The sequence below is a fragment of the Anabrus simplex genome, chromosome 11 (assembly GCF_040414725.1).
Source record: "Anabrus simplex isolate iqAnaSimp1 chromosome 11, ASM4041472v1, whole genome shotgun sequence".
Taxonomy (NCBI): domain Eukaryota; kingdom Metazoa; phylum Arthropoda; class Insecta; order Orthoptera; family Tettigoniidae; genus Anabrus; species Anabrus simplex.
Genome location: NC_090275.1, coordinates 108,790,915 through 108,814,772, shown reverse-complemented (window position 1 = coordinate 108,814,772; position 23,858 = coordinate 108,790,915). Strand labels below are relative to the sequence as shown.

General features: G+C 41.7%; 1 protein-coding gene across 1 annotated transcript in view; it reads right to left on the bottom strand.

Annotated features, from left to right (window-relative positions):
- The window catches only part of LOC136883165 (general odorant-binding protein 72), a 36,354-nt gene extending 14,541 nt beyond the window's left edge, over nt 1-21,813 (bottom strand). Inside the window, exons 1-3 of the mRNA XM_067155345.2 lie at nt 21,760-21,813; nt 7,001-7,079; nt 2,426-2,478 (exon numbers count right to left, since the gene is read on the bottom strand). Coding sequence (XP_067011446.2) covers nt 2,426-2,478; nt 7,001-7,079; nt 21,760-21,813 — 186 coding nt within the window. The remainder of the gene's footprint in view (nt 1-2,425; nt 2,479-7,000; nt 7,080-21,759) is intronic.
- Between the last annotated feature and the right edge of the window lie 2,045 nt (nt 21,814-23,858).

Sequence of the window (23,858 nt, the reverse complement as noted above, 5' to 3'; positions counted from 1 at the left end):
TAGTAGGTCATTAGGATCCACCTCTGTGGTGTAGTGGTTAGTGTGATTAGCTGCCACCCCCGGAGGCCCGGGTTCGATTCGCGGCTCTGCCACGAAATTTGAAAAGTGGTACGAGGGCTGGAACGGTGTCCACTCAGCCTCGAGAGGTCAACTGAGTAGAGGTGGGTTCGATTCCCACCTCAGCCATCCTAGAAGTGCTTTTCCGTGGTTTCCCACTTCTCCTCCAGGCAAATGGTACCTAACTTAAAGCCCCTGTCCAGCATAGCAGATGAAGCCGCCTGGGCGAGGTAGTGGTCATCCTCCCCACTTGTATCCCCGACCCAGAGTCTGAAGCTCCAGGCCACTGCCCTTGAGATGGTAGAGATGGGATCGCTCGCTGCGTCCGAGGTAAAAACCGACCCTGGAGGATAAACAGATTAAGAAGAAGAGGGTCATTAGATCAAATTACGGGAGAAGCTGCAGAACTCTATCAAAAGTATCTCTCATCTACTGTAGCACAGTGCATGCTGTAACCGTTTACATGTTAAATTCACACGTCTTGATTTCAGTAACAATTCGAAATGTGTTGTCCCTGCAACCAGTATTCGGCCAGTTAGTCGTTTTGAGAACATCAAATTGTCCTGTGTGTAATGACCTTCTCTGACGTGAAGTGGAGATATGAGTATAGAATGGTTGTGAATGTTTGAATACTTGCGTTGATGTCGTGAAATAGAGACGATGTCGGTGCCAAAAATACGTTCTAAAGAGCCTGTTGTAGGTCTTGCTTATTTGAATCGCTTATTTCATAAAATCCCAATGTCCATTTTTTGTCATTTTAGTATTGCTTTTGTATCATAAATGAGTTCTTCAATGGTAAAGCCACCACTGAGTGAAGGAAAGACCTGTGGCTCGATATAATAACGGCGGGTATAGCAGCAAGAAGTTAACGTTGAGTGCGGGACATAGAGAAGTTCTACACTCAATAGGTGCGCTATAGTGGAAGCAACTGTATAAGAAGACGGCTCAGTCAGTGAAAAAACTGCTTGAGCACCAAGCCACCTTCCATGGCCAAACTTTCATCACTACGTCTTCATGGTGATGCATTTGGAATTGTGAGAGCAAAGCAAAGCAAAGTCACCTCCGTACAGGCCATGAAGGCCCTTGGAGGAGTGGAAGGTAAAGGCTTCCACCATTGTTAACCCCGGCAGGTGATGGGTAGAGGAATTAACCTGGTACTCATTTTTGGCGTAGGCTGAGTGAATCTCAGGGCCATATGCACCTCCGGAAGTGGAAATCTCTTTTCTTAAATTTTACGACTTCCTGGCGGGGATTCGAACCCACGTCCTTCCGGGCGAACCGAGCACGCTTTTACCGCCTCGGCCAGACAGCCCCTAGTGAGAGCATCTACCATAATTAATTTCATGCGGCTATTTCTAGCAGAGTTCAGCCCTTGTAAGGCAGACCCTCCGATAAGGGTGGGCGGCATCTGCCATGTGTATGTAACTGCGCGTTATTGTTGTGGAGGATAATGTTATGTGTGGTGTATGAGTCACAGGGATGTTGGGGTCAGCACAAACACCCAGCCCCCGAGCCATTGGAATTAACCAATGAATGTTGAAATCCCCGACCCGGCCGGGAATCGAATCCGGGTCTCTCTCAACCGAAATCCAGTACGCTGACCATTCATCCAACGAGACCGACAGCATCTACTATGATAGATAACTTAATTTTCCATACATTCCGGTTAGGTTTGTCTGGAATTTCATGTGAACATGCGTGTTTTAGCATCGAACGAACTTATCCTGAAGACCACGTTCCAACGTTAACAAGTAAGATGGTACATACAAAAATCAGCTTCCTACTTCATGCAAGAGGAACCAGTTCTGGACTTTTGGAATGCGATTTTCCAGAGGTAAACAGAATGAAGAGCATGGAGTGAAGAAGGCTGTGAATGACTGAATCGGTTTGAGAAGAGTACACTAATGTGTAAGAAAATGACAAATTCAGTTCATTTCTGAGGATATTATTCGTACTCTTTATGTGTTCTTTGGTACAGATGGCCTAAAAAATTCTTACCTTGCTCATAGTTTTGCGGTAATGCTTACTGCGTGTAAAATAAATACCTACAGTTATCCGTTACAAAGAAAATAATTTAAACCTTTGACCAGTAAATGCAGCACTGAATTATTAGAGAAAGGCCCTAAATCCAAGCATTTATTTTAATAATGTAACGTTGTTTATGAATGTATATTTCTTAAATTTTTAAGACTATTAGCAAATAACGTTATCTTTATGATTCATACAGTAAACAATTCTAATTGTTTTTGTCAGAAATAGGTGAGATGAACATAAGGCCTCTCTGAATAAGCGATTCATTTATATTCTCTGTAGTTAGTGTGCTCTCTGAACCGTGCGTGAAACGTTTATACAATTAGGAGTTACTCACCTTCAACTTGGGATCCTCAGGAAACTCGCCCACTTGTATCTTATCCACCAGATCTAGAACAGGCAATTGAAGAGCAGTGAGCTATGAAAGTGGTGAAGGCTTAGAAAAATGTTCAAACAAAGACAGTATTTGCATAAAGCAAGGCCTTCTAGAATGAGCTGAAATACTTCTTCCGTGACTCCAATTCTCATTACAGACTTTCTTACTGTAATGGCCCGGTGGCCATGGTCGTTGAAATTTAAACTCTGTATGGTCTGGCACCGAGGTTTGCCGGTTCGAATACCGTTGGTCGAAAAAAACCAGAATGTTGGACGGGAGGGTAGGAGAAGTTATGGAACACAGTTTCTAATCACTAGATTGCATGCCAAAAGCCTGAATTCAATTCCAAACTTCCTCACAGTGTTCATATGGAGCGAGGGCATATGACGCTGTTGGTGGTGATTCGTCTGTCGGATGGAGACATTAAGCTTTGAGCAGACCCCTTGGTACTATTCGACAAGAGAATGCTATTTGCCGGTACCGCGTTTCACCCTCTCCCTTCTTGCTATAATATATCACGTCATTCATTCTATCTAATGAGGTTGACGTCAAGAAGGGCATTTGGTCGTAAAAATCGCTACGAAGATTCACCTCATTTCATACCCACCTCAAAGAGAAACTGGACAAGAGAGGGACAAACATACTGAGGATAGCTGTACTGTCTTTTGAATTTCTTGCATCAAGGATTTGCTTAGTAACTCGTCTACCTTGTAAGTCTTGGGCCCTGAAGCTGGTTGGATCCTCAAACAGCACATCAGAGATTATGACGTTAAAGAGTAACCGTCAAGATTTGACCAGGGCAGCATAATGGGGCGTACTATGCACCATAAGGAGTGAGACTGCTTTCCTCACTCAACCAGAAACTGGTATTGCAGCACAGCTGACACTATAACTAACACCTTTCACAGCATTCGAGGCGCACTGAACTCCACATCACCTTTTTATGCAGGCTAAAGCGGAAGAGATGGTATAGGCCAGGGGACGCGAGTGAGAGGGACTGCGCTTACGGTGTTGTCTCATAGTAGGAGAGGGGAAAGGGGGCACGTGTTTCATCCTGCCTATCAGCACGAGTTACAGCAATAGTGTACCCAATGCGGAGCTGCCATACTTACTCAGTAGATGTCTTGACCACGTGAGTGCAGTTACGTTTAAAACAGCAGTGACAGTGTGAAACTCCACTAATACGTTAGTGCATTAATTCTTCCAAATGTGCTTTCAATCCCACGGCGGTTCATTTGGAAACCAAGGAGAGTGTGCCGAGGCAATGACGTTACTTCCACTTTTGTCTGTTCGAAAGTTAGCCGAGAGTACACGCGTTCTTTGAATGTCATTACTCAACACAGCTTATTTCTCAAAAGCTTTCATACTACCACAGGGAAGCGATTTGACTCAGAATTCCGTGGAAGCTACAGTTTGTTCTAACTGTACCAAGTCTGTTAGGTTGCAGGTCCAAGGTAATTGAACATTTCAAGGGTGGAAAAATGGCCTATTAACACTCTATATTCTATGACAGGCCATTCCAAGAGGACAGTCATTGGTAACAGGCGGTAACCGGGAGATACGTGTGGTAGCGGAAGTGATATTTTATAAGTTATAACTGTCCCATCTTGCCTGCTGTCATTTCTTGATGGATACAGTACTTTTGCATCCATCTCTTGGCACAGGCCAGAGTAAAGTGTAGCTTCCACCGAAGTCCCAGTCAACATCCATGGCTGTGACAATATGGAAGTTGCTGGGATATGGGTGGTGCTGAGTAATGACATTCAGAGCACGAGTCCATCTCAGTGTTATGAAAGGTGCTGCTCATAGGGTCAGTCGTGCTGCAATAGTACTTTCTGACCCAGTGAGGAAAGCAATGGCTAACTACCTCACTCCTCATCTTGCCTAGTACGCCTCATTTTGGTGCTGCCATTGGTTCTTGGGGATTCCATATAACCGCATAACCTTTGACGGTGCTATTTGACGATTCAACCAGCCACTGGGCCGATGACCTAACAGACAGACAGACAACTGTCACATTCTTCAGTCTGCCGAAATTAATTTATAAACTACCTTCAATATAGTAACAATGTTATACTTTAAAATATTTTTAAAATTTCGGCAAGCTTTCATTGCGTACCCTGAAGGGTTTCGGCAGGTCTCCTAGAGAGTAACTCCTACTCTCAGGCCAGGAGATTTGTAGCAGTGATTTGAGGTACCGATAATGTGACGGGTTAGCGGCAGTGGCGTACGAAAGGATCTGTTCCGGCATATGCCATAGTGTAGGAGGTTATTCTACCTTTCATTTGTGGTGTTCAGAATACCATGTATTGACCGAGTACGTAACATTCAAGTACTCCAACACCTGAACAAAGAGTTAGAGGTGATGTACAACATCAAAAAGAAGAAACTTTAATTCTTTGGTAAGATCATTCGGAATGTTAACCATAGACCCCTTCCGAATACTGAAAATAAACCTTAAAGAAAATTACAACAAAATAAATTGTCCTTTTTTTCATTTAGGTTCAGACCTGATATTAATTTGGTTTCGTCAACTTACTTATGTCAGGGAAATACAGGATCAAATTTAGGATGTTCTCCAACTGTACTGAAAAATATAATAGTCGAAGATTGAATCTAAGAAGAAAATATCTAGCTTTATCTTAATGTGATATTTTATAATTGTTAATAATAATGCTGCATGTTACAAGGTCGAATCGAAGGAAGGAGAAGTATGGGAAGAAGGAGAATATGTTGGCTACTTGGTTGAAGGAGCTATACCAAATGAATGGAGAGTTGCTATAGTAGCCCCTGTATATAAAGGAAAAGGTGACAGACATAAAGCTGAAAATTACAGGCCAATCAGTTTCAAATGCATTGCATGTAAGCTTTGGGAAAGCATTCTTTCTGATTATATTAGACATGTTTGGCAAATTAATAACTGATTTGACAAAAGGCAGTTTGTGTTTATGAAAAGTTACTCCACTGAAGCTCTGCTTGTAGAATTTCAGCAAGATATAGCAGATATCCTGGATTCAGGAGGCCAAATGGATTGTATTGCGACTGACCTATCCAAGGCATTTGATAGGGTAGATCATGGAAGACTACTGGCAAAAATGAGTGCTATTGGACTAGAAAAAAGAGTGACTGAATGGGTGGCTATATTTCTAGAAAATAGAACTCAGAGAATTAGAGTAGGCGAAGCTTTATCTGACCCTGTAATAATTAAAAGGGGAATTCCTCAAGGCAGTCTTATTGGACCTTTATATTTTCTTATATATATATCAATGATATGTGTAAAGAAGTGGAATCAGAGATAAGGCTGTTTGCAGATGATGTTATTTTGTGCAGAGTAATAAATAAGTTACAGGATTATGAGCGGCTGCAGGGTGATCTCGATAGTGTTGTGAGATGGACGGTGGGCAATGGTATGATGACAAACGGGGTTAAAAGTCAGGTTGTGAGTTTCACAAATAGGAAAAGTCCTCTCAGTTTTCATTACTGTGTTGATGGGGTGAAGGTTCCTTTTGGGGATCATTGTAAGTACCTAGGTGTTAATATAAGAAAAGACCTTCATTGGGGTAATCACATAAATATGATTGCTAATAAAGGGTACAGATCTCTGCACATGGTTATGAGGGTATTTAGGGGTTGTAGTAAGGATGTAAAGGAGAGGGCATATAAGTCTCTGGTAAGACCCCAACTAGAGTATGGTTCCAGTTTATGGAACCCTCACCAGGATTACTTGATTCAAGAACTGGAAAAAAAATCCAAAGAAAAGCAGCTCGATTTGTTCTGGGCGATTTCCGACATACGAGTAGCGTTACAAAAATGTTGCAAAGTTTGGGCTGGGAAGACTTGGGAGAAAGGAGACGAGCTGCTCGATTAAGTGGTATGTTCCGAGCTGTCAGTGGAGAGATGGCGTGGAATGACATCAGTAGACGAATAAGTTTGAGTAGTGCCTTTAAAAGTAGGAAAGATCACAATATAGAGATAAAGTTGGAATTCAAGAGAACAAGTTGGGGAAAATATTCGTTTATAGGAAGGGGAGTTAGGGATTGGAATAACTTACCAAGGGAAATGTTCATTAATTTTCCAATTTCTTTGCGATCATTTAAGAAAAGGCTAGGAAAACAACAGATAGGGAATCTGCCACTTGGGTGACTGCCCTAAATGCAGATCAGGATTGATTGATTGATTGATTGATTGACTGATTGATTGATTGATTGATTGATTGATTGATTGATTGATTGATTGATTGATTGATTTATTGATAGATAGATAGATAGATAGATAGATAGATAGATAGATAGATAGATAGATAGATAGATAGATAGATAGTTTTGCTTTGTGATTTATGTTCTTTCAACAACAGGCGTTTTAGCAGATTTTGAGTGTTTTGCATTTTACTTATTAGAATGATACCTTAACAGGAAATCTACTGACTATTTGTCTCACAGTCAAGCACTTCCAGATGCTTACCAGGATTCATTCTCACAACATTCAATGCACTTATCGTGTTTATAAAACAAATAAGATTTAATTTCAGAAACTTACCTTTGTTAACTCCCGTCTTCTGAATGCACATCGAACGTGGCATCTTCGCCAGGTTCCTCAGCTGATCCATGGTCATAGCCTGGAAAAGTCAAAGTAATAACGTAATTTAGATGGTGGATTTTAGACAATACTTGTTAATTCCTTTCGTTCGGGGACTAGGTATTTGTGTTTGTCTCAATACATCTTAACACGAAGTATCTAGATCCTGTCCTGAAGTAAAATATGTTTCAAGTTTTAACATTTTCAATCAATGAAATTTAAATATGGTTTCCTTCTGAGAGTTTAATTGTTTTATATAAAAGCCAAAGGCAGGCATTTATACAATTGGAGGTAAGTATTGATACTTCCCCTGGTGCACCGCCACTGCACTGTCCTACAAAGAAGTCTTGCAGTGATGGCAACGGCGGCGGTCACAGCGTAAGCTTGGGCCGTGGTCCGACAGTTCTACACTCTGATCAGGCAACCGAGCAGAGCCATTGCTCTACCGTGGCTCTGCGCCTCTCTATTCGGAAGACGGAGAGGGGCTGGTTGCCACCGTCAGCTGTCCTGAGAATGGTTTTTCGTGGTGTTCCATTCTCCTGTACTAAGGGGAATGCTGAGATAGTTTCTGGCGTAGGTCAAAGCCTCCAACCTCTCACCTTCCCGCACATTTCCTCCAGCAATTCAAATCTCCTTGCCTGAGAGAGGGCATTTCTACCTAAGAAGCTCGCCGTATCCCTTTAGAGTACGGAATGTTGGTATCTCACGACGCACTAGTCGCCAGCAAGTGTAGCAATCCAGCTGACGAGCCACGGTCACATTGGGGCGAAACGCTGGTAATTTCAATTAAATAATTCCATTAAGTCTGTGCAATGTTTCCAACACAAGTTCACACAAAAATTGCATGAACATTTTGCAGTTTGCAATATTTCTGGCCGTGATCTAATGGTGATACTTTTTACATCATGGTGAATGATCCAGTGTTGCCAGATTGAGGGAAATTTCGCACGACGAAGGAAAATTTGCCGTCATTGTGGAACCGTGAAAAAAAACCAGAAAAAAAGTGTGTCCAAAAAACCGTGAAGATTTCAACACCCACAAGGTGTCCCGGGAGAAAGGGGCCGTACGTTAAGTGGTGATAGTTTTGGTCATTCTAAAGCAAAAACATCCTAAGAACATATACTTTATTTTCAATAGTTTCCGAGATACAGACTGTATTATGTACTTGTCAATTTCTCTTTGCAACGTATTCTCAAAAATACCCCCACCAAGTACAATACATTTTGCAGCTCTTGCTGACATGCTGTGTTGCTAGTCAGAGCTGATGTCTCTCTTCTTTAATGTGCGCATAAGCAAGTCATGCAACATGACATCCGACACAACGTCCAGGATAAATTAGACTGAGGAGTGCAACAAACGAAATATACAAACAGTGAAATACGATACTTCCTGCTAAGCTAAATACATTAAACTAGTTATGGGAGTATTCGAGACTAAAATGTCGAAGAATTCTATTCTTATATGTTCTCGAGATATCTCGAGTCCTGATAAAAGTATTCCAATACTTCCACTCGAGGTATTCAATAAGGATAATCCAACGATAATCCCAAAGCGAGACCACGATCTCTGGAAGAAACTCAGAACTACTTCTGTATTCATGATGAGGGTGAAGAGAGTAATGCACATCATATGAGTAGTTACCTAAGATGTATTCGAATGTTTCTCTCAGACGGAAGAACGAGATGTTCTCGAATAGAATCTTACCGATTGAGCTTGTGCGCCAATCTCAAGTTGTAATGATGGTTATCGGTCACTATCTGAAAGCAAATCGCTCTCAATCGTTTGCTTCCTTTATATTTCCTATAAGGAGAAATAAAATGTTTTCTATTTAATTTTTTCAGAATTTGCTTTATATCGCACCGATATTCATAAGTCTTATGGCGACGATTGGATAAGGAAAACGGCTAAGAGCGGAAGGAACTGGTCGCGGCCTTAATTAAGAAACAACCCCAACGTTTTCCTGGTGTGAAAAATGCGAAATAACGGAAAACCAACTTCAGGCATGCCGGCAGTGGAGTTCGAACCCACTCTCTCCCGAATGCAAACTGACAGCTTCGTGCCCTGGCCCACTCGGCCACTCTCCCGATGAAATAAAATGTTAGTTGACACAACTAATATGTAACATATGATTGAAAATATTCAGTAGAGCAATAAGAGAATTAAGAAAGGGATTGAGAGAATGAAAATACACATTTTGACAACAAACAATGCCGCAATATCAAATTTATATAAAATAGCTGCAATTTAAAGTTTCTTATTTGTTCGCCAAATAACACATACACCGTACAAAGCCTTTATTAAGGCGCTTCCTGGACCCTAGAATTCTTCTTGATGTCCAGAGTTCGATTACATTTCAGTTACTCGAGTTATGTAAGATTCGAGAACTTGATTTCGAATGCAAGTTTCGACTCTTAAATGTTCTCGGATGCATAGGAATCGATTCTGAAAAGTATTCGATTCTGCCCATCACCACATTAAAGAAACGAAGGCCATCCGGAAAGTGGTACCCGTTTGCCCAATAAAGACACAGGAGTAAATATTAACAAATATACACATTTTTATTGGAAAGAGCATACTTTTCACTACTTCTCCACATAATCGCCAAGCGAATTTAGGCATTTGTCATAACGTGGGACGAGTTTTTGTATTCCAGCGTCATAGTCCTCCAGCGCCAGCGTATTGAGATACGTAGTCACGGTTCGTTTAAGTTCTTCATCGCTGTCAAATCTTTTTCCCGCCAGAAAGTCTTTAAGCTTCGTAAAGTGATGAAAATCCAAAGGGGCCAAGTCCGGGCTATACGGGGGATGGTCGAAGGTTTCCCACTTGAATTGCTGAAAAAGTTGTGTTATCGCAGCTGCATGAGACCTGGCATTGTCATGAAGGAGAATGACGCCTCTAGACAATACACCTCGCCGTCGATTTTGTATTGCCCGCCGTAATTTCTTTAATGTTTCACAATGCGCATTAGCATTAATTGTGTCTCCTCGGGCCATAAAATCAATGAGCAGGACGACTCGGCGATCCCAGAAAACGGTTGCCATGAGTTTCCTGGTGGACAGAACTGTCCTGAATTTTTTTTTTTTTTTTGTTTGTTTGGTGAATGAGCATGATGCCACTCCATTGACTGTCGTTTACTCTCAGGTGATGCATAAGCAACCCATGTTTCGTCCCCAGTAATGATGCGAGTCAGGAAAGAGTCTCCTTCATCGGAATTACGTCCCAGAAACGTCAGTGCTGCAGCCATACGCTTGGTTTTGTGCTCCTCTGTAAGCACGCGAGGGACCCACCCTGCACAGATTTTTGAATAATGCAGATGGTCTTTGACAATTTCATGAACAATTGTTCGAGACACATTAGGAAAATGTTCACAGAGTTCGTCAATTGTGACGCGCCGATCGTTCCTCACTGCGCTCAGCAGTTGGTCTGTAATGACAGATGGTCTCCCTGAACGCTCCTCGTCGTGTGTATTCCCCCTCCCCAGGTTGAAGTTCCGACACCAGCGCCGAGCAGACGACTCGTCCATCACATTGTCTCCATACACCTCCGTTAATTGGTGATGAATATCACAAGGTCAAACGTTTCGTGCATTAAGAAATTTAATCACGACCCTCACTTCACAACTGGCGGGGTTCTCCATTTTTAAACATTTTAAGCGATCACAGACACAACACAGGCAATGCTAGCGTTACGCAACCTCGCACAGAGCAGGCAGACAAGCCACTGACGCGGTCTGACCTTGCCCAGCGGCTACCCGAGTCGTCAGCGAGCGCTTCATGCGGCGCTAACGGGTACTACTTTCCGGATGGCTCTCGTAGAATTTAATCAACAAACGTCACCATGGCAACCGGCTTGGCTACCATGACCACTTTGGTACAAGTACCCAATACGGTCTGTATCTCGGAAACTATTGAAAATAAAGCATATGTTCATATAATGTTTTAGCTTTAGAATGGCCAATACCATCACCTTTTAACGTATGGTCCATTCCTCCCGGGACACCCTGTATATAAAATATAAAATATTACACCGTTCCTTTGTATACTTAGACAAATGAACTTTCCTCTAAAACGAGAGCGATAATTGCATTTCGTAGAGTTTAGTATATTTTGATGCTCCCTGGTTTTGTTTAAACCGTCCGACTAACCGCTCCAGTGTGTGCAGCCGCTCAACAATCGACTGTTAATAATATTTTTAATGAGCGTTCCAATACTAAACTCATCCTCGTTACAACTAATCTTCCCTGTTGCAACCTTTGCAGTAGAAACTTGGACGGTGTAAGTGATTGGTCGCCGGAAATTGAAGCTCTATAAACATGCCGCAATATAAGATGGCAGGCACATCGATAGACTTACCACAGAATTTTCTTCTCAAGCCGAGACACTTGTAAAAAAAACGTGGATAAACCACCGTTGCTTTCTATGACTCAGTATTGCACCATACGCTAACCTACATGAGCACATGTTAATATTATAGAATATTAACTGTGCTCTCAAACAATTACAAACCGAGCTTGATAGCTGCAGGCGCTTAAGTGCGGCCAGGATCCAGTATTCTGGAGATAGTAGGTTCGAACCCCACTGTCGGCAGCCCTGAAAATGGTTTTCCGTGGTTTCCCATTTTCACACCAGGAAAATGCTGGGGCTGTACCTTAATTAAGGCCACGGTCGCTTCCTTCCCACTCCTATCACTTTGCTGTCCCATCGTCGCCGTAAGACCTATCTGTGTCGGTGCGACGTAAAACAACTAGCAAAAAAAAAAAAAAAATACAAAAGAGGCAAGCATTTAATTACACGAGAAACAAACTCACTGCAGAAATAATGTTGCCTGTATGACTGAAAACATTCGTGCTTGTTACTGGCATGGACCTTATTTAGTCATTATTAACTGTGTTATAAAATACACCTCAACACAGTTCAGTGTTTAATTTACAGATCAATACACTTTTCTTTGTACATTCCACCATTTTACATTCTTTTGGACCATACATTGGTCATAATTGAAAATACGCTTCCATCAAGAACAGAAGATCGATTCTGACAGAAAAATGTATTCGAAAACGCGGGTGACCCGCAGAAATACAGTATTTCAATTCTTGAAATAACTGAACAGTTGAACCCAGTTATTCAGTTATTCATATTCATATTTAATTTAAACAATTGAATAGTTTAATTCATTTTACTGGCGAAATACTGTTAAATCACCTGCAGAAAATGAAGTTAAATTGGCAGCGCTGGGGCCGCAGACAGTTCACCGTTTCATTTTTGCTAAACCAAACCAAACCCCGTCGCGCAACAACTCCGAAGGACCATGGCCTACCAAGCGACCGCTGCTCTGCCCCAAGACCTGCAGTTTATGAGGTGTCGAGTGGTCAGCACGACGAATCATCTCGGACGTTATTCTTGGTTTCCCGACAGATAGCTCCTCAATTGTGATCACGTAGACTGAGTGGACCTCGAACCAGCCCTTAGATCCAGGTGAAAATTCCTGACCTGGCCGGGAATCGAACACGGGGCCTCCGGATAAAAAGGCAGACACGCTACACCTACACCGCGGGGCCATCCTGTTTCTGTTACAATAATTTATTTTATGAGTATTAAACTTCAAATAGGGATAATTTATGAACTGGTCGGACTACCGGGGCGTATGGTAAACCCACACACCGAACATTAATGAATCATTCTGAAGGAGCTACGAGTCAGTACAAGACTGTAGACCCTTATCAGCCAAAGACAACTTGCGTAATCTGGTCACATTATCAAAAGACCGGAGGCAATGGAAAGATTCATTATAGATGATAAAGTCGACGGCCCAAGATTCAGAGGACGCAGACGATGCAATGGATGGATCAGATCAAGAAAATGATCGGAATCAGCCTAATGCGAACCTTCGTGAAGGCAAACCGAGCAGATGCCCCTAGAATAGAAAGAGAGAGTACAAGTAGCACATTGAATACCGTAATGAATGTCAAATTTGAGCTATAATAAATTAATCTTCATTAGCAAAAATAATTGACATTTCAAATTTTTAAAAAACTGGTAAGTTTGGGTCTTATGATACGTATCAGCGATCAGCTCGTGAGTTAGTTGTTGAGTGCTTTTTTAATAGTACGATAATTATTGTGATGTGTGAATTAAGAGGTCCATCTAAATATACGGTTTGTAAATTTCTCTGTTACACGGTAAATCATAGAATCATGGATGTATTTTAGGCATAGAAGACGAGAAGTGAGTATATATATAGTTTGTTCGTTCCCTCTTAGTAGCCTCTTACGACTTGCAGGGGGTACATCGTTTCACTCGTCCACAGTGAGCATATATATTTCCCACACATCGAATGAAATATATAGCACCATGCTCTACGTCCAGCATTATGGCAGCAGACCAAGCACACAACATTCCCACCTAGCCTCACTTATCAAGATCTACGTCCAGTAAAATGGTCAGTGATTTAGCACACAACTTTATGGCCGTAAATACTCCCAAGATACGTGTTATGAAAACTATTCTGCTTCCTTTCGTATTGTTATCGGACGTTATTCTTGGCTTCCTGGACTGGGGCCGTTATGTCACCGACAGATAGGTCCTCAATTGTAAGCACGTAGACTGAGTGGACCTGTATTACTCAATCAAAAAACTTGGAGTCAAATAACTTGGATCAAGGAAATTTGATAATCTTTGACAAAAGAAAATGGATGAAAACCATCCTGGATCAATCTTTGAATACTTTCTCCATGTTCTTATATTTGATCAAAGATTTCGTGATAAAGGTCAAAGATAACCTGGTAAAATGGTCAATAATTAAATTGGAGAGTTGCTGCAGCGAAACTGCTTATTGAATTGCAAGAGGAGAAAGATTTGCTGTACAGTTCGAAGTCCACACATTTTAAAACAGAGAATTGCGATTAAATAAATACAGCAATATGGCAAATGAACTTTTGAGGGTCATTACGATTAAGGATATGAAAAGGAAAAGGTTCTCAGGACCCAATAGTTGGCTGAAAAGATGAGTGTAATTGCTGATATTATTGCATTTTTACTATATATGCCTAGAGAAACGTAGTGCCATAGTAGTGTTATAATTACAAACATATCATAATATTAGCAATTACCTCCATGTTTTTAGCCAACTATTGGGTCCTCAGAACGTTTATTTTTCTCACATGCTCAATCACAATACGTATAATGTACTTGGTCGTGCTCCAGTGGCAATAAAACTTATAGCATTCCTGAAGTGGGTATTTTGCTTCACTACTAATGGAGCAAAGCCTCCGTAGCTCGGGCGGCAGCGCGTCGGCCTTTCACCGCTGGGTTCCATGATTCAAATCTCGGTCACTCCATGTGAGATTTGGGCTGGACAAAACGGAGGCGGGACAGGTTTTTCTCCCGGCACACCGGTTTTCCATGTCACCTTTCATTCCAGGAACACCCTCCACTATCATTTCATTTCATCTGTCAGTCGCTAAACATTGCCTCAGAGGAGTACGACAGGCTTCGGCAACCGGCACAGTTCCTATCCTCGCCGCAAGATGGGGCTTCATTCATTGCCATCCCTGACTCGGTCACTGCCTGGGAAACATGTTGTTTAACAATTAACTTCTGAAATGTGTCTATATCCATGTTTATGTATCTCCTGTGTCCGCCTCGGTGGTGTAGTGGTTAGCGTGATTAGCTGCCACCTTCGGAGGTCCGGGTTCGATTCCCGGCTCTGCCAGGAAATTTGAAAAGTGGTACGAAGGCTGGAACGGGGTCCACTCAACCTCGGGAGGTGAACTGAGTAGATGTGGGTTCGATTCCCACCTCAGCCATTCTGGAAGTGGTTTTCCGTGATTTTCCTTTTCTCCAGGCAAATGCCGGGATGGTACCTAACTTAAGGCCCTGGAAAAACTACTATACAGAATTCCAAGGCAAATACGAAGGAGCATTATGCAAACATGTGATTCATTAAGCACCGACCTCGATAGCTGCAATCGCTTAAGTGCGGCCAGTATCCAGTATTCGGGAGATAATAGGTTCGAACCCCACTATCGGCAGCCATGAAAATTGTTTTCCCTGGTTTCCCATTTTCACACCAGGCCAATGCTGGGGCTGTACCTTAATTAAGGCCACTCCTAGCCCTTTCCTGTCCCATCGTCGCCATAAGACCTATCTGTGTCGGTGCGACTTAAAGCAACTAGCAAAAAAAAAAAGATTCATTGGGCCTTAAAAATCACAGGTACCCGTGATATGATCGAATTAATAGGTTATGCCATGTGCTCTGTAATTTAAAGGTGTTAAATTGACACTGTAGTCCGCCTCTGTGGTGTAGTGGTTAGTGTGATTAGCTGCCACCCCCCGGAGGCCCAGGTTCGATTCCCGACTCTGCAACGAAATTTGAAAAGTGGTACGAGGGCTGGAACGGGGTCCACTCAGCCTCGGGAGGTCAACTGAGTCGAGGTGGGTTCGATTCCTACCTCAGCGAACCTGGAAGTGGTTTTCCGTCGTTTCCCACTTCTCCTCCAGGCAAATACCGGGATGGTACCTAACTTAAGACCACGGCCGCTTCCTTCCCTCATCCTTGTCTATCCCTTCCAATCTTCCCATCCCCCACCAAGGCCCCTGTTCAGCTAAGCAGGTGAGGCCGCCTGGGCGAGGTACTGGTCATCCTCCCCAGCTGTATCCCCCGACCCAGAGTCTGAAGCTCCAGGCCACTGCCCTTGTGGCGGTAGAGGTAGGATTCCTCGCTGAGTCCGAGGTAAAAGCCAACCCTGGAGGGTAAGCAAATTAAGAAAAAAGAAAGAAAAAAAAGAAATGGATACTGTAAACCACCGCTGAAGACTTTGACACGGATATATACTTTCGAGGTGAAACACCCATTCTTAAGTACTAAACCTCTAGCAAGCAGCATGTATGTTGAGTTCGTGGCTGAATCGAATATGGGCTGGAGCACAGCGTGTAAGAATATCGGTGGCGTAGTGGTTCGAATCCAGCGTAAGTCACATATTTTGAAAGATAGAGTTGTCTATTTTAGTGGGGATGCAATAATAATATTTTTGCTAATGGGTTTATGTGTACCAGCCTGTGAATCGAATCTGCTACCAGACAGCTTGGCTGATGCGTGGTTTAGTCACCTTAGCTACTGCGAGCCGTTGTACATAGCTAGCACGTTTTAGTCCACTTCCTGTCCAAACGTAAGATAGTGTCATTCGCATCTGTGATCGTTTTACATATTTCTTATAGTTCATGTAATAGAAATAACACAGCCGCTAATTATTCCTACCATATTTGTGAGCATAATTTATACGGTATAGTTGTACTAAAGCCATAAAAAAGCAGATACTAATGTTTTTCGGATGACTATGATATGTGCGTTAGTTGGGTTACTTACCTACGGAAAAATAAGGGGCTGGTGACCCACCCGCTATTTTTTAAATAATGCTATTTATTCGGGGAGTCGACCTAGAAAGATCTTTTGCTCCTACTTTGCACCATATGTTATGAACCGTATGTATTTGGAAATTGTGGAAGTGTACAGTGTTGAAAGTGAGGGAAGGAATGTTAAGGACGACACAAACACCCAGTCTCCAGGCCAGGGGTATTAATCATTTACAGTCAAAGGCCCCTGGCGCGGTCGGAAATCGAACCCGGAGCCGCCGGATGACAGGCGGACGCGTTGCCCCCTGGATCACCCGGTATATAGTAGTTTGACATATTGTGAATTCAGTGTTGTGTGGATTTCTGTAATTATGGTTTTCACAATAAAAGAAAAGGTGTTTATCGTTGATGGGGCGTTGGCCGAATTTGCTTCACGTTAAAGAACATTACGAGGAGTGATTTTATAAGGAGGGAGAACAATGTTAACAGTCGTTGAAAAGTTTCGTACTCGTAGTACGGGATCAGTCTTACGGTCTTATGTCAACGAAAGAGGGCAACAGGGCTCTGACACCACAAACAAGAATCACGGACGACTTCTCCAAAGCACAGACTACGACGAACATCGCTGAAACTAAGTTTGGTGCGCCGTGGCCAGTCATGGAATATTGGGCGCTTATTTCGTCGAGATGCTGCACAGCATACAGAGATCTCTTAATTACCCCATTCGTGGATTACAGCCTTTTATGTCGACACAGAAATTTACCCCTGCAACGACAATGGATGCAGCAAGATGGAGCTACAGCCTAGACACTGTGGAGATCACCAAATTTATCGTGGGACTCCATTTCCGTACCCTTCTGCTCCCCGGATCTCACGGCCCCAGATATATAAATACAGTCATCATCATCAGTGCCTACGGGTCTTGTCTATGCAACTAATGTTCTCCGTCCTCAGCTTCTTGTTTCATTTTTTAGTAGGGACGATAATGAAGATTCTGTGACAATTGGTACTGAATTATGTGGCAAGATGCGACCAGTGAATTTAGCTCTTCTTCTCTGAATCGTTAGCATCAGTTTTTTTCATATCTGGAATCCCTTTCTACAGCCAAACCATTTAATCCACAGCATTCGTCTGCAGACCCACATCTCAAGTGCTTCCAGGCGTTTCCAAACCTGTTCCAATATTCACATCTACACAACAGCACACTCCATATAAAAAACATCACAAATTTCTTCCTAACTCCAATTTGCGCTGATCGGAAGACTTCTCTTATTACCGAACACCTGTTTGGCAAGCGGCTTCTGATCTCTTTTCTGCACACGTTGTTCTTAGATTAGGGAAACTGGTGACTTGTTCCACTACCTTGAAAGTAAGCTTGATGCTGGTGTGAGTTCGTTCAGGATGTTTACTCACAACTAACACCTTGTTCTTAAGCGTGAATCTGACAATGCTTTTGACAAGACATTCAGCATTTTGGACAACTCCTCGGAATCTGCTATAATTGCTATGTCTTCTGAAAATTGAATATGGCACCCATTTACTTTAAGGCATGTTTAATGTTAAAAACACATCTTAGTAGATAAAGTAGGGGTTCTCAAACTACGAAAAACGTAAAATTTAACAATCACCTCAACTGTGCCGAAAGTAGATGGGCTGAAAGACTCGGACAGGTTTCAAATCGTGAGTTTTGATTATCTCTATCAAAGTAAAAAACAAATAGCGAAAATTACTTCCGGCCTAAATGAAGTACCTGTTTTTTTGTAAAAGAGCCAAAAATCGCTTGTTTCATAAATTGTTTTATTTTTTATTCAAATCCTACCCAAATTAACTTATTTACATAATTATTTCTTGGTTCAATACCCTCAGGTGTGTTTTGAAAAATGTCCACGCCGAATGTAGTTACAAGGGCTTAGACCTAAGTGAAACAATGCATTGACTCACATTAGCGCTCGTAGTGGTAGAAAAAGGCAAACTGCTTATATAATCGACCGGATAACGATGATTAAGAAAGGAATTGTAATTTTTAGGAATAATAAAGAATGCATTCTCATACTTTCTTCTTCTTCTCCTCCTCCTCCTTGTGTTAGGGCCTACTAGGGACTACGCTGTAATTTCAATAATTTCAATTCTTCATCCTTTGTTGTTGTTCCTTCCTTTTCTTCCAATATTATTTCATTGTTTATCTATGTTTCTTTTTTCTTCCTTCAGATCACTTTGTGCCGGTTTTCTTTGCCTCCCTCCCTTTGAATCCTTCCATCTTTAAAACTTTCTTCCTGAACATTTCTCTTTCCATCTTCTTCTTCTCTGATGTTGTTTCTTTCCAAGTCTTCTTTGATCTCTTGATTCCAGGTGGTTGTTGACTTTTTCTTCCAAAGATACGTGAAGACCTTTTTTTGGTTAGTCTATTGTCGTCCATTCTGCAAACATGTCCACAAAGTACCAGTCTCCTCTTCCGTAATGTTATAGATTTGTTTTCTATGTTCTGATAAATTCCGTTATTACTTAATTTCCAAAAGTCTGTACTTTTTAGAGGGCCTAATATTTTTCCTTTAATTCTTCTTTCTAGTACTTCCAGTCTTTCAAGTTATAATTGAGTACTAAGCATTCACTGTCATACAAACATTCTGGTTTCACAACTGTGTTGTAGCGCCTTATTTTAAGACTAGCTGATGTACCCGTGCTTCGCTACGGGATTCTCAGGAAGACTGTCCTTGTGGTTTTCCTTCTTGGACACGTCAGAAGGAATGTAGTGATTAAAAGCAATGTTATATAAAATACTCGATCAAATTAATAAACCGCAGATTTTCTCACTTTTAACGAACAGTACTACGGTGCCGATCTAAAGGTCCAAAGTTCCAGTGCTGCAATGACCAGACCGCAGACAGCCATGAACACTTCTCTGCCATTATTCCGTTAAATATGCACACTGCTCATTCTAATCAGTGCCTCAGAGTTGGAATTGAATAGCTCGAGTGCTATGATGAACCAGTCTATTAGGTATCAGTAGTATCAGAAATTTATCTAACTCGCCAGCTACTTCCCGCCAATTTTCAGGCAGGCTGTTATACTCGGTACGACCGGGTGAGTTGACTGTGCGGTTAGGGGCGCATAGCTATGAGCTTGGATCCGGGAGGTAGTGGATTCGAACTCCACTGTCGACAGCCCTGAAGATGGTTTTCCGTGATCTCCAATTTTCACACCAGGATAATGCTGGGGCTGTAACATAATTAACATAGGGGCTGCTTCATTCCCACCCTAGCCCTTTCGTATCCCATCGTCGCCATGAGTCCTATCAGTGTCGGCGCGACGTAGAGCAAATTAAAAAAAAATCGATATACAGCAGTAATCCCATCTATAGAAGATGAATGGCAGCAGAGACACAAAGCAAATATCAACAAACAATGGTCAATGTAATGTTATTGTTGATCAATGTTATGAGCTTTCGGTATTGTAGGCCTTCACATTCGGTTTTCTTTCGACTCTGTAATAAGGCCGTCTTATAAAATTAATTTTAGCGTAGACTAGCGACTTTACATACCGATTTTCATTAAATTCTGTTTACCCATTTTCTCGTGACGGCGCTGATTTGATCATAGCAACAAAAATCCATATACATGAATATCTCTGTTATCATAGGTGGTACGGTCAAAATGTTTAAGACCTAAATGATCGGGAATTTAATACTATGTAACTTTATTTTTATAGAAATTGTCAATAACACCAATAATAACACAAATATTGGTGAATTAAATTTTGGGCATTCCCCTAAACTACCATTTCGCTCAGCGTGAATAAAGTTGTTTATGACCTAGATTGTAGCGACTTATTCGCCGACTTTGCATACCTATTTTAATTAAGATAGAACCACTAATAACAAAAATCTTTGGGAAAAATTTTAGGCCTTCCCCTAAACTACAATTTCTTTCAAGGTGAATAAGATTATTTATAGTTTATATTATAGCGACTTATTTTAGAATTTTACCTACCGGTTTTAATTATGATAGGACCACTAATAACATAAATTTTTGAGAATTAAATTTTAGGCCTTCCCCTAAACTACCATTTCTCTCAGCGTGAAAAAGATTATCTATGGCCTAGATTGTAGCGACTTATTGCCGGACTTTACATACCGATTTTCATTAAATTCTCTTCAGCCGTTTTCTTGTGATGCGTGTACAGACAGACAGACAGACAGACAGACAGACAGACAGACAGACAGACAGACAGACAGACAGACAGACAGAAATTACGGAAAATTAAAATATGCATTTCCTTGTTACTATGGACATGACTGATACAGAAATACCATCCTTTTCAAATTCTGAGCAATGTACAGACAAAACTCTTATTTTATATATTTATATATTTTTAGATAAACATTTTTTGTTGTATGTATTTTTGTTATGCCGTATGCTCTGTCCATTTCGTTTATCCTTGCCTCTATAGTAGATTTTTCCAAACCATTTTCTTGGATTGTTTCCCCAAAATATTTGAATTGCTTTACTCTTTCGATTGAACCAACATCTGTTCTTAGCAACTTTGTAGCATTTTTTATATTCGTCATGAATTTTGTTTTCTCTGCTGAAATTCTTAAGCCTGCCATGTTGGCTGTCTCGCACTTTATTTACCTAAAATTCGTAGCTCATATTCCTAGAATGTTTTCAACATTAAGTTGCCAGCCTGAAGAGATAGAAATGTCCATTTTTATTTGCCTTAAACTGTGGATTCTTCAATGAATACATTGAAAAGGTAGGGCGAGAGAGCGTAGTCCTGCCTTACACCTTTTCTCATTTTTGCTGTCTGGATACTTTCTCCGATATCTACCATCGTGGCCCGTCCTTCATAGAGTCGCAACATGAGCCTCCTGTCTTTCCAGTCCAAACTTGTAGCTCTAGGAATTTTGAACAGTTTGACCCAACCCACTTTATCGAAAGCCTTTACAATATCTATAAACGCTACATATGTGTTTCAATTCATCTTGAACCTCCTTTCTAATATTGATCGAGTCCTACATATGGGCCATGTTGAAATAATCATTTTTAAAGACAGTTGGTCCAGCTGCAAATATTCCCTAATTACGCGAGAAGATAACGTTATTTCTTGGGTCCTTACAGCAAACTTCATTCATCAATATGTTTAATAATCTTCAGAAACGTTACCAACAACGTGTAGCACCTGGTGGCAAACATTTTGAACACATACTGAACGAACGCAATTAAATAGCATTACAGTGTCATCTGTTTTACAGTCATCTTACTGAGGAAGAAACGTACTTGTCACTAAAGTATTTGGAGTGACTTTATATTTCATGCCCTGATCCAATAGTAATGTTCTGTAAATCAGTGTGAATGGTGCAATCAGGTAACTTACCAAGCTTCCAGCAGCCATTAGGCAGACTGCTGCTCCCAGGAACATGAAGTTCATTATGTCTGCTGCTTGCGCTTTACCGGTGTAAACACTGTAAGGTTCACCTCCGTATTTATATACAAGAACTGACCGGTCTTAATCACGGACTTGGCCTTGTTCTTCTCACTGGATATGAATTAACTGTGACTCAATAGTACCTCGTAACGAATACAAACATATTCTTAATATACAGTCCGAGTTTCCGGTCACTGCTGCGAGAAATAGAGATACTTGTAATTGTTACTGTCAATGTGAGCAATGGCTGTCTTTAAGAACTTAGTTTTTATATTCTACTAATTGTAGTTCCTTTAAGAAGTCAAACAATTCCATCTGTAGTAATCGTTCCTAAGACTCCAGCTAATAATAATGATTAGGAAGTGTCAAGGCTTATGCGTATCCCAGTTCACTTCCCATGACGTAAACTGGAAGTCAAACGCAGCGACGCACCCAGAATTTCATCACGGTGGAGACTGATTTTGAAGCCTCGTTATTCAAACGCAGTTTACCGGTAATTTAATTGCGTTTCCTACTTTTAGGTCCAGCCAGAGACTGGGTGTTCGTGTCTTCTTTAACGTTTAATTTCATTCTCGCAGAAGCGCAGGTTGTTCATGGCGTGAACTTCAAATACTTACACAAGGCCACTCCAGAGGCCACACTCCATGATTATTATTATTATTATTATTATTATTATTATTATTATTATTATTATCGCATAGTTGTGCCCAAATAAGGAGAGCGATTGAGCGTATTTAGCAGATGAATTTGCTTTCTTCTCCTCCGAGAATCTCTTCATCTTGACGCAATCTCTAAGGCTAAATACCTTAGTTGTAATGCTGGGATAGTTTAAAATCGAACTTTCCCCTATCTTCGACTTACTAGCATGATGGAATGAACTAACACTGGCTCAACCCAAGGCCGTTGTATGTCTGTCTGTTAGGTCATCAGCCCAGAGGCTGTTTGGATCCTCAAATAGCACCACCAAAGGTTATGCGGTTATCAGGAAACCGCAAAAACCAAAGGCAGCACCAAAATGAGGCGTACTAGGCAAGGCGAGGAGTGAGGTACTTTGCCATTGCTTTCCTCACTGGGTCAGAAAGTGCTATTGCAGCACGACTGACCCTATAAGCAACACCTTTCATAACACTCAGATGCACTACTCATGCTCTGAATGCCATTACTCAGCACCATCCATACCCCAGCAGCTTCCATATTGTCACAGCCATGGATGAGACTGGGACTTTGGTGAAAGCTACACTTTACTCTGGCCTGTGCCAAGAGATGGATACAAAAGTGGCCGTTGTATGGATACTAGGATTTCTCGGTCATAGTATTCTGGGCGACCGAGAACATTGTGAGGGAATGTATCGGAGACAAGTTCAGTGTGAGGGGAGCTCCAAACCCAATAACCTACCCCCTTCGCATATGTGACTTTTCTCTTCTATATGTTAGAAACGTATTTTATCTGGGAGTTAACTACTGTATTTGGACTTCTAATATGGGTCAGAATTTCTGGTCCTGCGGTCTTGACGTAGCGAGCTTGGCTCGTACTAGGAGGCTTCGGATTCGATCCCCGGCCTGATCAGGGATTATTACCTGTCTCTGAAGGCTGGTCGGAGATCCACTCAACCTACGTGATTAAAATTGAAGAACCATCGTCCGCTACGGTCTAGATCGCCAAGAATAACGGCCGGAAGGTTTCGTCGCGCTCACCACGCGACACCTCGTAATCTGTAGGCCTTCGGGTTGAGCAGCGGTCGCTTGGTAGGCCATGGCCCTTGGGGGCTGTTGCGCCATGGGGTTTGGTTTTAGTTTTTCATTCGACGATTCTTCGATACCGCTATCTGTGAGCCACATTTACACACTCTACCTGCCCTTCTCCTTGCAATCTCACCAAAGATCCTTCTTCTTTCTCGATCTTCGGCTTGGCCAGTGGATTTTGCCCACATCCCTCACTCCCGCAAACTTTTTCCTAAATGTTGTTCTGCCCTGTATCTCTTTCTCTTCTGCCAGGTCCATGTGCATCGGTGTCGCCACTCAGGCTATTTTCCACTTCTCTTGTAGAA